Source organism: Achroia grisella, unplaced genomic scaffold (assembly GCF_030625045.1).
Source record: "Achroia grisella isolate CSIRO2021 unplaced genomic scaffold, CSIRO_AGI_Agris_v1 utg841, whole genome shotgun sequence".
Taxonomy (NCBI): Eukaryota; Metazoa; Arthropoda; class Insecta; order Lepidoptera; family Pyralidae; genus Achroia; species Achroia grisella.
Window position 1 is genome coordinate 183089 of NW_026713039.1, and position 11678 is coordinate 194766.

The 11678-nt window shown below is 37.0% G+C and overlaps 1 protein-coding gene across 1 annotated transcript; it reads right to left on the reverse strand.

Annotated features, from left to right (window-relative positions):
- Positions 1 to 1457: 1457 nt before the first annotated feature.
- On the reverse strand, positions 1458 to 9302 carry LOC131852189 (aldo-keto reductase AKR2E4-like). The gene is made up of 7 exons (XM_059202831.1): positions 9246 to 9302; positions 7051 to 7140; positions 5570 to 5746; positions 4813 to 4929; positions 3327 to 3494; positions 2776 to 2979; positions 1458 to 1688 (listed from the first exon to the last, which is right to left on the reverse strand). Exons 1-7 carry the CDS (start codon positions 9300 to 9302, stop codon positions 1500 to 1502), a joined length of 1002 nt encoding a protein of 333 aa, XP_059058814.1. The 3' UTR covers positions 1458 to 1499.
- Between the last annotated feature and the right edge of the window lie 2376 nt (positions 9303 to 11678).

The following is an 11678-nucleotide window of genomic DNA, read 5'->3' on the forward strand; positions in this document are numbered from 1 at the left end:
CCCATAATATAAAATCAACGTCATTTAATTTAAATCGAATTATTTTCTTATAAATGTAAGCATATTAGATATTATATTTACTACAGATCACTTTAGTATTGACTAATTTTATTCATCTGCTTCCCTTTACTCGAAGCATACATTTATTTTTAACAAATAAAAAAATATACCTAATATAATATTTGAACGCTAGTTCAAAGTTAAGTGTCAGTGTTGCCAACTCGAAGCGGCCCAAATGATTTATTTTCCAATGTAACTGGAAGACACTCTTGGTAGTATTGTTTAATAATTATCTCGAAATTCTAAAATAGATTTTTATTCAGTCGATAAGATTAAGTATTCTAAGCTCTTTGTCAGTTAGCTTATAAAACTGGCATAGTAGCAATTATGGATAGGAATTCACTTCGTAAATAGTCAAATTAAAACGACGAGTTTAAGTTAAATTATTTTATATTTCTTAACTTAAATTCTACAATATATTAAATTTAATAATCACAGTGACAAACTACAACCATTTTATTAATTCATATACATGGCAATTTATATTATTTATTTAACTATGATTATGTCGAATTTATTTGTTTAAAAAACATTATTATTGTATGGTATACATCTTATTATTGGTCACCCATATTAAATAGCGAATACGTTGGATCTAGCGATCTAGCATATATGTACATAAAACTGCACTCGCGTCTGATGAAGGGGGTTCCTACCACAGATGACATAATATTGTTTTTACCTTGTTTTTATTATTTTTTTATCTAAAATAGGCATACACTCAATCTCACACCCCTAACTCCTATAGTAGGGGAATAATAGGGGTGACACCCCATGACGAAATTTTTTTTTCTCAGTACTTATTCAAGATCTTCATGCAATTGAAACACTATGACTATCGTTATACGCTAATTATAAATATATTTTTTTAAGAATCGATCTTTTGAGACCTTCACTTTATAAAGTTGTTTTAAGTTAAGACTAGCTGTACCCGCGACTTCGTCCGCGTGGAATTTAACTTTATTTTTCTAAAATAAAAGTAGCCTAAGTTACTCCTTATTAGATCAGCTACCTGCCAAAAAATGTCCCGTCAAAATCGGTCCAACCATTTCAGAGATTAGCCGGAACAAACAGACCGACAGACAGACAAAAATTGTAAAAAATGTTATTTTGGTGTATATTCATATGCATGTAGTAAAAAACGGTTATTTCAATATTACAAACAGACTCTCCAATTTTATTTATATGTATAGAAGACATTATGAGGATGGCTAAAGAATAAGGAATTTTATAATTCGAAGGATTTTGTTGACAATGTATAATTATTGACCAGAGACAATGTATTTTACTAGTATTATTACTTTCTCTCTGTACAGATTATTTATGTATATATTTTTAACAATAATATTTTGCATGCCATTGTTATGGCAAAACATATGATACATACTATGCTTTAATTATCACCTTTTGTACTGTGTTTTTGAGCAAATAAATTATTATTAATTCTTTTTAAACGGATAATATGGATGCTCCAGCCACTTCAGTTGCGGAATTGTTCTGTAACCCTGGTCATAACTCTGCAGCACTTGATGATCCTCTTGTGAGAGCTGGAAGTCGAAAACTTGCAGGTTCTGTTCAATGCGTAATTTTGTCAATGATTTAGGTATGGGAATCACTCCGAGTTCGAACTGGAAAGATATATATTAAATATTAGGGTTGTGTACATTATCATACAATTGTAGTGGCAGTATTATCACATTCGGTTTTTCGAGAGTAGGGCACAAGATGGCGGCCTATGAACAATGACTAGGACAAAAATGGCGTTACACGAGCAGATTGCTAACGAAACGGACGCGTCGTGCGCAGATTTCCAATAGGTACGTCGAGTAGTCCATAGGACTAAGATAACATGTCTTTGCATGGCAATAGTTGTTCATGTACGGGATTTTCATTTAATGTTAGACATAGTCACCTATATAAATACCTATAATTTGTAAATATCCTGGCTTTTAAAAAAAATAATTCAATTGAGTTTCTTGCCAGTTCTTCTCAATTGGATCTATATACCGAACTGGACGATAGGGAAAAAAAATATAATGTAAAAACTTGACGTTCATAAGCAACTAAAATGTCCTACATGATTAAATGAATTTTGAATTTTTTGATTTTGTCCTGTAATTTCACTGTCTAATTGTTACATTTCTATTGAAATAGCTTATAAAGTGGCGACTGAAATAGCTGACACTGAGGTCCACACGCAGACGAGTTTTTGTTGTTGGAGTGTTTAATATATCAAACACAGTTTTATTTTAAAGTTTGCAGTGGTTTTATTACGATTAGGAAATATAGAAGTTATTATTTTATGTTACACAAAGTAGCGCTACGCCAAGATATTTTTACGTGCTTACTTTACTTTTTTATTAATATTTTACGGCTCTGGATGCAAGTCCTTTTTAGCCAATCTTACAGTGTTGCCACATGTAGTCTAGGGTTAACAGTAAAATAAATTTTATTTACCAACTGTTTTTGCAGTCTAGCTCAGGAATTGCTTTTTTGACTTGGAGAAAATCCCTCCTGGAGACCCGCTCACCCGAGGGAGGCAAGCGGGTACTATGAAACTACTACTCACTAAAAACTCCAAGATATCCCTCACCCCACGCCTATGCTGGAGTCGCGAGATCGATGATAGTCCACCGCAGCTTCGACGGCGGTGACCCACTCTAGCAGCAGATTCCATCTCTGCGAGGAAATCCTCAGGAAATACCATAACCTTACCAAATATCTCAGCACGACTTGTGGAACAATCTTCCCATATTTCTTGGCGATGTCCACGAGAGCTGGATCCTCCACCCTGGGAGGTGGCGCTTCGCTCCTGGCTTTACTTGGAAATATGGAACCGAATGGTGTGTACCCCATCACTACGATGCTCTTATTTTTACAGTAGGCCAACAGATCCGGCTGCTGTAGGTTTAGGTTGATCTGAAACAGAATAGGGTTGTGAAATTCTGTATCATTAATCAAACGAGTGTAATGATAATTATAAATACTCTCCACAGATAATCCAAACAGCATCATCACCATCAGGCATTGAATACAGTTCGAATATCGCTTGGAAGCCTAGTGTTGACTGTTCGGCGACCAAATTGCCTGATGATGCCTCGATCAGATGCGAAGCACGTATCGTACGTCCACGTCCAAATGCATTGGGTTTGATATAGTGCAATGATGTCCAGTGCCTCAGGAATGGACAATGCGACATATTTGCTATAATATTTAGAAGGCTGCGCTATGAATTTTATTACATAAACAAGCGATTTTGACCTCACCTCCACTTGTAAGACCGAAGGTGTTTCTAGACCGGATGCAATAACTCTATCAATTTGTTTCTGATTGAAGTTCGATATCCCTATGGACTTTGTCAATCCCAGCTTCTTAGCTTCCACCATTCCTCTCCAAGTTTCTACGTAGTCTGTATCATCGTATGTCAGGTTACTCTGCAAATGTAACGGAAAATATGGTTCAGCGCAGCTCATAGCTGGCTCACTTGATATACCACATCAAATCAAACATAATTTATCATAATATAGTTCTAGTGTGCTCGCTCTTTTTCAGAGTTCTCTACCCAAATACCTGTCAGGGACAAGAATTGAAGGATATTCTTAGGAGCGATGGTTTTTATCTCCTCAGGATAGTGTATACTTTCTAAACGAGATATTTCGTTTATGTATTATTGTACTACAACCATATAGAATGTGTAGTAGCGTTTCCTTATCAGCTTGACAAAATGTGCATATTTTTGTTTAGTACTAGTTTAAGTTTGCCATTTCATTACTTAATTTGCAGTATTAACTGAGGGCCTAAATAGGATAAATGAATGAACTAAAAATGACGATGTGGGTAATTTATATGCGGTCAAACTGGGTGCGAGAGGTATACCAGTGTTAATACTCATAGTACTAACATCGCGCATACTGCCATGGTGCGCTCATCAATCCTACTGCGACTGCGCGCCGTCCGTATATTTTGAATCTGTGGTGCGTTGCATTTGCGCGGGAAACTATCTACAATTTAACTTCTTCTACAGACATTCTTCAACTATTGTACTTCTGATCACTAATTTTTGTATACTGTTCTTCATTACTATATATAGCTGTAAATTACTATTATTAGAATAAACTACTTATATACAACCAAAACTGGCATATAAATAATGCCCCTAATCATATCGCTAACAACCAGCGAAAACTCTCTAAAATCTTCTAAAAGAACTTGGCCTGTCTAGTATTGCAGTAACTCCTATACTAGAACGTGTATCAAAAGCAGCACTAGCAGGTTCCTATTAGATTGTGTGGGCAGGGAGAGAAACACGATCAATGAAGGTGAGTGTTGACATATAGCCAGACAGCTAAGGGCCTCTTAAACCTACTCCCGGGTCACAAACAAGGGCGGATCCAGCTTTGGCGCCAGGAGGGGGTCACATAGTGGTGGTCATGGCACCAGAAGGGGGTCACATAGTCGTGGTCAAGTCAAGAACTTATAATTTAATTTTGATAACTATAGATACAAGTAAAAAGTAGGTATTTTATTAATGCACGTATTGTATTTAAAAATACTTATAATATTAGTGGTCCATCAGAGTCCTGGAACCAGCTCAGGGTGGGGGTCATGACCCCCATGACCCCCCTGAATCCGTTGGCCACAAGTCCCAGGAACTGGGAGTTTCTCTCTCTGCTACGCGATGGACGGATGCCAGAGCCCCACACAATGAACGTATGGAATGCTAAAAAGTTCGTTTCTGATATGTCAACTTACAAACTGTCCAACAGGCCAATGTATCAGATACAAGTCCACATAATCCAAGTTGAGTTTCCGCAGTGACTCCCGGAGTGCCGGCACCACTGCATCTTCGGCGTGAGCATCGTTCCACAGCTGGAATTACAGTTTTTTTTATTTAAATGGATGTATGTCCATGAATAGTCATTATATAATGGTGGGCATTGTATGTAGCCCCTACACGTTTCATATTTCTAAATGCTGAGATAACAATTATAATTCACGACAATTCATACAGCGCCATCTAGCATCAAGCTAAGCAGAGCTTGTGTCAAGGATAATAAATACAGAGATAATTTTTTTGTAAATACTCATAAATAATAATCATAATCGCAGTGCAGTAGTGTCTAAACTAGTCCTAGCCTGTATCTCAGACACCATTGCCCATCTAAAGATAACATGCAATACGATTCTTAAGAGTTGAACGACTAATGTAGGATATACTAATAAATAAAATAAATCGTGTCGTTGAGGCAATGAATGCGTCACATCGTATGGTCCAACTACAATCGGTGCATAAATACTTGCAAGTGCGACCACTAAATTTAGGAAATTATGCAATAAAGTATGTTTGTTACAAAGAAAAGGTTATACATATATTTATATGTTACAAATGTTTGTACCATTTGAGGAATCCAAACCCGCAATCATCGTGAGCAAAGCGGTATGTTAAACAGTTATTAGATAGATAGATAGAATTTAATAGCAAATCAAAGGATGCCAAAAGTCTTCTTACCTTAGTTGTTATAAATAAATCTTCTCTTTTGACTCCCTCATCCAACTTTGCATTGACTGCTCTCCCGACTTGGTCCTCTACTTTGTACACGAAGGCTGTATCTATGTGACGGTAGCCGGCATCGATCGCCCATTTCACAGCCTCCTCTACTTCCGTACCTTCAGGTTTCACCCGTCCCTTTGTAAATAGAAATTTGTTGAAATAAACTTAATTTTACATTTAACAACTTATTTTTTTTATTTAAGTTTACAACTGTATTTAATAGTGCAATAAAGAATATATTAATTTTAAATATTCATTCTACCATCACATTAATATGTAGGATCAGTAGTAATTGATGTATAAATAAAATAGACTCTTAAATAATTTTTATTCTTAATCGTAGATAATTTTTGGTTTGTGAGTTGGCAACACTGGCAACTCGTTTTGGCGCGTTTTCATTTCCGTAATTTTCGTATTTTTCTATTGTTTTATAAATTAGTTATGTATGTGTATTATTGTTAGTCTGCTTATGTATTATTATTGCTTGATGATTCATCATTAGATCCAATAACGATCGGAATTAGATCACCAATAGAGAAGGTCGTAACCCTTCCAGTAGCGATGGTCGAGTTTCCGCACTGAATATTGGTCGTTGCATAAAAAAATCCATTAAGTTGAATAGAATTGAATAAATCTTTATTGCTAATTGAAAAGTAAAGCCCAATTTACACTCAGCCCGAGTGGGCAGGGAAGTGAGCAGCGCGAGAGTATAAACACGATACTTTCCATGCCATAGTCGCTACCACTCGCGCTGCCCGGCGCTCCCTCGATTGTCGGTTTTTAGTGCGCTAGTCAAAGGACTGGCAGCGTGTGTTTACATCTAGCAGACATGCAGCTGTTGCCGCAACCACCTCGATGTTTGCCATCTTTGCCAGTCGAATAAGTATAAGGGCAGAGTGTAAACGACACTCACTCGCTTTGACTCCCGTGAGACAATATTTCGGGCAGTGCGAGTGGCAGGGGAAGCGGCTGAATGTAAAAGTGGCATAATACCAATTTACACTCAGCCCGAGTGGGCAGGGAAGTGAGCAGCACGAGAGTGTAAACACGAGTGGAAAATCTTCCCATGCCATTGGCGCTGTCACTCGCGCTGCCCGGCGCTCCCTCGATTGTTGGTTTTTCATGCGCGAGTCAAAGGACTGACAGCGCGAGTGGCAGCGTGTTTTTACAGCCCTCTCGCTCAGTTGTCGCCCTGTCGCGATATTTCCACATTGATATTTTACATTCAGCCACTTCCTCTGCCACTCGCGCTGAGACATTAAAGGGTGCGGAACCTCATGCTACCTCAGTCATCTGGAATAGTAACGCAGGAGTACCACTTCCATAATATATTCTGTGACGCTCCAGCCATGTAGATTCATCATGTGGATGGTCCACTTGTTTACTATTCCGGTTAGTTAAAATATGTAATATTATCTGTGGTTAAAAGTAGATACTACCTGTGTATTATTACCAAGCCACGTCCCCAGCGCTATGGCCGGTATATCCCTACCATCCAATAGTTTGAATATGGGTACCTCTACTCCATACTGTAAAAAAACGAATAGAATTACTAATAAATTATTGGAATTTTTGATGACCTCGGTGGTCTAGCGGTCTAGCATACCGCTTTACGACCGATGGTCGCGGGTTCGATTCCTCGCACGGCACAAACATTTGTATTCATGAGTATGATTGTTTGTATCGGTCTGGGTATTTTCTATGTATAATATGTATGTATTTACGAAAAAAAAAATTATATATGTATTTGTATCAGTTGTCTAGGACCCATAACACAAGCTTTAGCTAGCTTACTTGGGTCTAGATGGCGCTGTGTGAATTGTCCTGAGATTATTATTATAATTATTATATTATTATTACATATATATATTTATTATATCTCCCTTTTTACGGGGGTAATATATTCAAACACGCGGGCCTTAGCCAAGCATGGATGAGTTATGTGATGAAGATAGAAATTTTCTGACTATTCGGCATGTGTTTAGTATTAGTATATTATTATTATTATTATTATTATAATTGTTAGGAATGACCTCTAAATTTAATTAAATAAAAGAAACAAATCGTATAATTAATTTAATTTTAACAAAATTAATACTAAGTGGAACTAAAATTATATAAAGCAAACACGGTATGATACGGAGATTCGTTCGAGAGCACGTCTGTCGACCAAAAGAGGCCGCACGCTTTTTTTTTCTGACTACTCTAATGCTGTTGGCCGCAGATGGCCTTTACAGCTTCACCGGACGTTCGGGTTTCGCAGCCTTTTATAGACGCGCCGCACGACGGTGGCAGAGCAGAAGTTACAGCTAACAATATACGAGCATATAGCAGATACGGCCACGCGTTGCTGTGGCTAAGGTTCTTGAATAAAAAAATATTGTGACTATAAATTGAGATGTAAGCTATCCTATCTTTCAAGTTGGATCAAATTGCACACAATGTGCAAATCAAATTTGCAATCCGTTCAGTAGTTTAGGAGTCCATCGCGGACAAACAACGTGACGCGTAATCATCATTACATAGTATAAAACAAAGTCGCTGTCGCTGTCTGCCCGTCCCTATGTATGCTTAAATATTTAAAGGTACTCAACGGATTTTGAAGCTGTTTTTTTTTATAGATTGATTTATTCAAGAGGAAGGTTTATATATATAATGCCGAATTTACACTCAGCCCGGGTGGGCAGGGAAGTGAGCAGCGCGAGAGTGTAAACACGAGTGGAAACACTTCCCATGCCATTGGCGCTGCCACTCGCGCTGCCCGGCGCTCCCTCGATTGTCGGTTTTTCGTCAAAGGACTGGCAGCGCGAGTGGCAGCGTGTTTTTACATTCAGCCCTCTCGCTCAACTGAGCGACAACTTGTCGCCCGGCAATATTTCCGGCAGCGCGAGTGGCAGGGGAAGCGGCTGAATGTAAACGTAGCATAATATATGTACACCGTACGAAGCCAGGGACAGTAGCTAGTTTTGATATATAAAGATATATCGTCTCGACTTTAATTTATAATGAGGTAATGAGACAATATCAATTTACTTAAATTTTTGACAATAATCTATTTATTTATTTTAAGAAGATAAGTGTAATTCTTACATGTTACTTGTCATATTAAATAGTCCTATGCCATATACTAGCTTTTGCCCGCGGCTTCGCTGGCGTTAATTTATCCCCTTAGGGGTGGATTTATCAAAATCCTTTCTTAGGGGATGCCTACGTCATAGTAGCTTTATGCATGTAAAGTCACAGCCCGATCGGTTTAAAATTGGCAAACTTTCATCCCCTATTTTATCCCCTTGGGGGTGAATTAATCAAAATCCTTTCTTAGTGGGTGCCTAAGTCATAACATCTACCTGCATGCCAAATTTCAGCCCGATGCGTCCAGTGGTTTGGGCTGTGCGTTGATAGATCACTATGTCAGTCACCTTTGTTATATATTTAGATATTAGAAGGAAAATTTGTACGAACAGAGGAGTATGAAATTTCGCACACTTAAAGTTTATATAGAGAAAAAGTGGAGAAGGCTAATATTCTTTTTAAATGATGCTGATAATGAATGAAGTATAAATACGTCATGTTTCTTATAACGAAAACCACAGGTAAAAAAATCATAATATTATAACAAAATACTAATACTCACTGTAGCGTCTATTACAACACAAAACGTGTATAAAATTACACAAAAATATCTATACATTCTGAACACTATTTCTTATAAGATTGCCACTGATGAACTTGCCTACTTTTAACGGTACCGCGTGAAACTGGCTGACTCCCAAGCAAACTGTTAAGCACTCTGCATACTAAACGAATTGTAGATCTGATAAAACAATAAGTATTCCTGTGTGGAAGTATAAACTAACATACAATATGTATGTCTTGTATATATTTATTCATGGTAAGTAATTACATATATATTGTAGTGTCCGGGCCGTCCGTGACACCGAGTAAATAAAAATACAATTTAATAATCAAACAGCCTTTTTATATTTCTTAATTAAACGCAATTTAAATTGTTTTACAAACTCACTTAATAATAATTAACCAACAAAAAAACTAACTTCGTTCTACCACAGATTTATTATTCTTGCCATAGACAGATTACCTGTCTATTATAAAGAGTCGATTACATAATTTTAAATATACATCACATATTATACATAGAAATCACTCAGATCTATACAAACAATCATACTAATGAATACAAATGTTTGTGCCCTGCGAGGATCGAACACGCGACCATTGGAAGTAAGGCAGTGTGCTAGACCGCTATACCACTGAGGTCGTCACTATTATTTAATTTATTTAGGGAAATATAATAATAACTTAGACAGTAAATTTTGTTCTATCAGCAAGCATAGTTCAATAGATCAACTGGAGTCTTTATTAAACAATATAAAATGGTAAATAGTTTTTAAATTCAATGGTAAATAATAAACGAAATTATTTCATCGTCTCTTGATTATTTAATAATTAAGAAAGAGGTCATTATAATCAAATCAATAGCATCAACAGCAAATTGTTAATAATAATTTTTATATAATAATTGATGAATCCTTTTTCAAGTCAATAAACAGCTAATCGCTTGTAAGACGTATAAAAATCGGTCGTTGTGCGGTTGCCCTTATAACTATAGACTATAGAGGTGTATCGGTCCTAAATTGAGATATGGTAGTTTTTTTTCGATTGACCCCTAGCAATCTGTTATCACGCGAGACAATAATGATTATGACTATCGTAACTAATGTTATGAGAAAGTAAGTTTGTTTGTATGTTGTTGGTTCTTTTTTATAGCATAGGGGACAAACGAGCATGCAGCTCACCTGATGGTAAGTGATTACCGCCGCCCATGAGCAGCCGCAACACCAGAATTCCAAGTGCGTTGCCGGCCTTTTAAGAAGGAATAAGCTCTTTTCTTGAAGGTTCCAATATCGTATCAAGGGTTGAAGAATCCAGGGTTGTATTTCTCCGGGGACATGAAAGCTGGAAGCGTGTTCCACTCTGTTGTTTAGCTTGGGACTAGATGATCCTGGGTTGAAGAATCCGGGGTTGTACTTCTCCGGGGACACGAAAGCTGGAAGCGTGTTCCACTCTTTTGTTTAGTTTGGGTTCAAGAATCTGGGGTTGTATTTCTCCGGGAGCACGAAAGTTGGAAGCGTGTTCCACTCTTTTGTTTAGCTTGGGACTAGATGATCCTGGGTTGAAGAATCCGGGGTTGTACTTCTCCGGGGACACGAAAGCTGGAAGCGTGTAGCACTCTTTATATCTTTATTGAGACCCTGGATTATTATTATTATGCTTATTTTCTTAAGTTTTTGCTGTTTGTTTTATTTTATGGTTTATAACATACATAGGTGTGTGGTACACCTTACATAAAACCTGCTTGGAGTGACGCAAGGTTGTTGGTTAAACTTTAAAAGGTAAAGGTGCGTTTATACTGAGTTATTAAGGATGCTGAAATGAATCTTATGAGATGAAGATTTAGTGTACTTTCTACCTTTATTTATTGTCTACATTATGTAATATCATAATTATAATCTCAGGACAATTCACACAGCGCCATCTAGACCCAAGTTAAGCTAGCTAAAGCTTGTGTTATGGGTACTAGATAACTGATACAAATACATAGATATTTTTTAATAGTCAGACCTATACAAACAATCATACTCATGAATACAGATGTTTTTTCCGTGCGAGGAATCGAACCCGCGACCATCGGACGAAAAGCGGTGTGCTGTAGACCGCTAAACCACAGAGGTCGTCATTATGTTATGTGTCTATAAATTTATTTTTACTAATATTATAAGTGCGAATGTAACACTCTCTGACTGTCTATCACACCAAAACTACTAAACTGATTTAAATGAAATTTTGTATATTGATGGTCTGGACTCTGAGAAAGGACATAGGATTTTTTTCTGCGGCGCACTTTCATGACATTCATCATTATGCTTCACCCATTTTACATAATATCATTTTAAATTATAGTCTATATGTTCTGAAGTATAAGCTATATTATTGAAAAGTTTCATCAAAATCCGTTCAGTAGTTTTTGCGTGAAAGAGTAACAAAC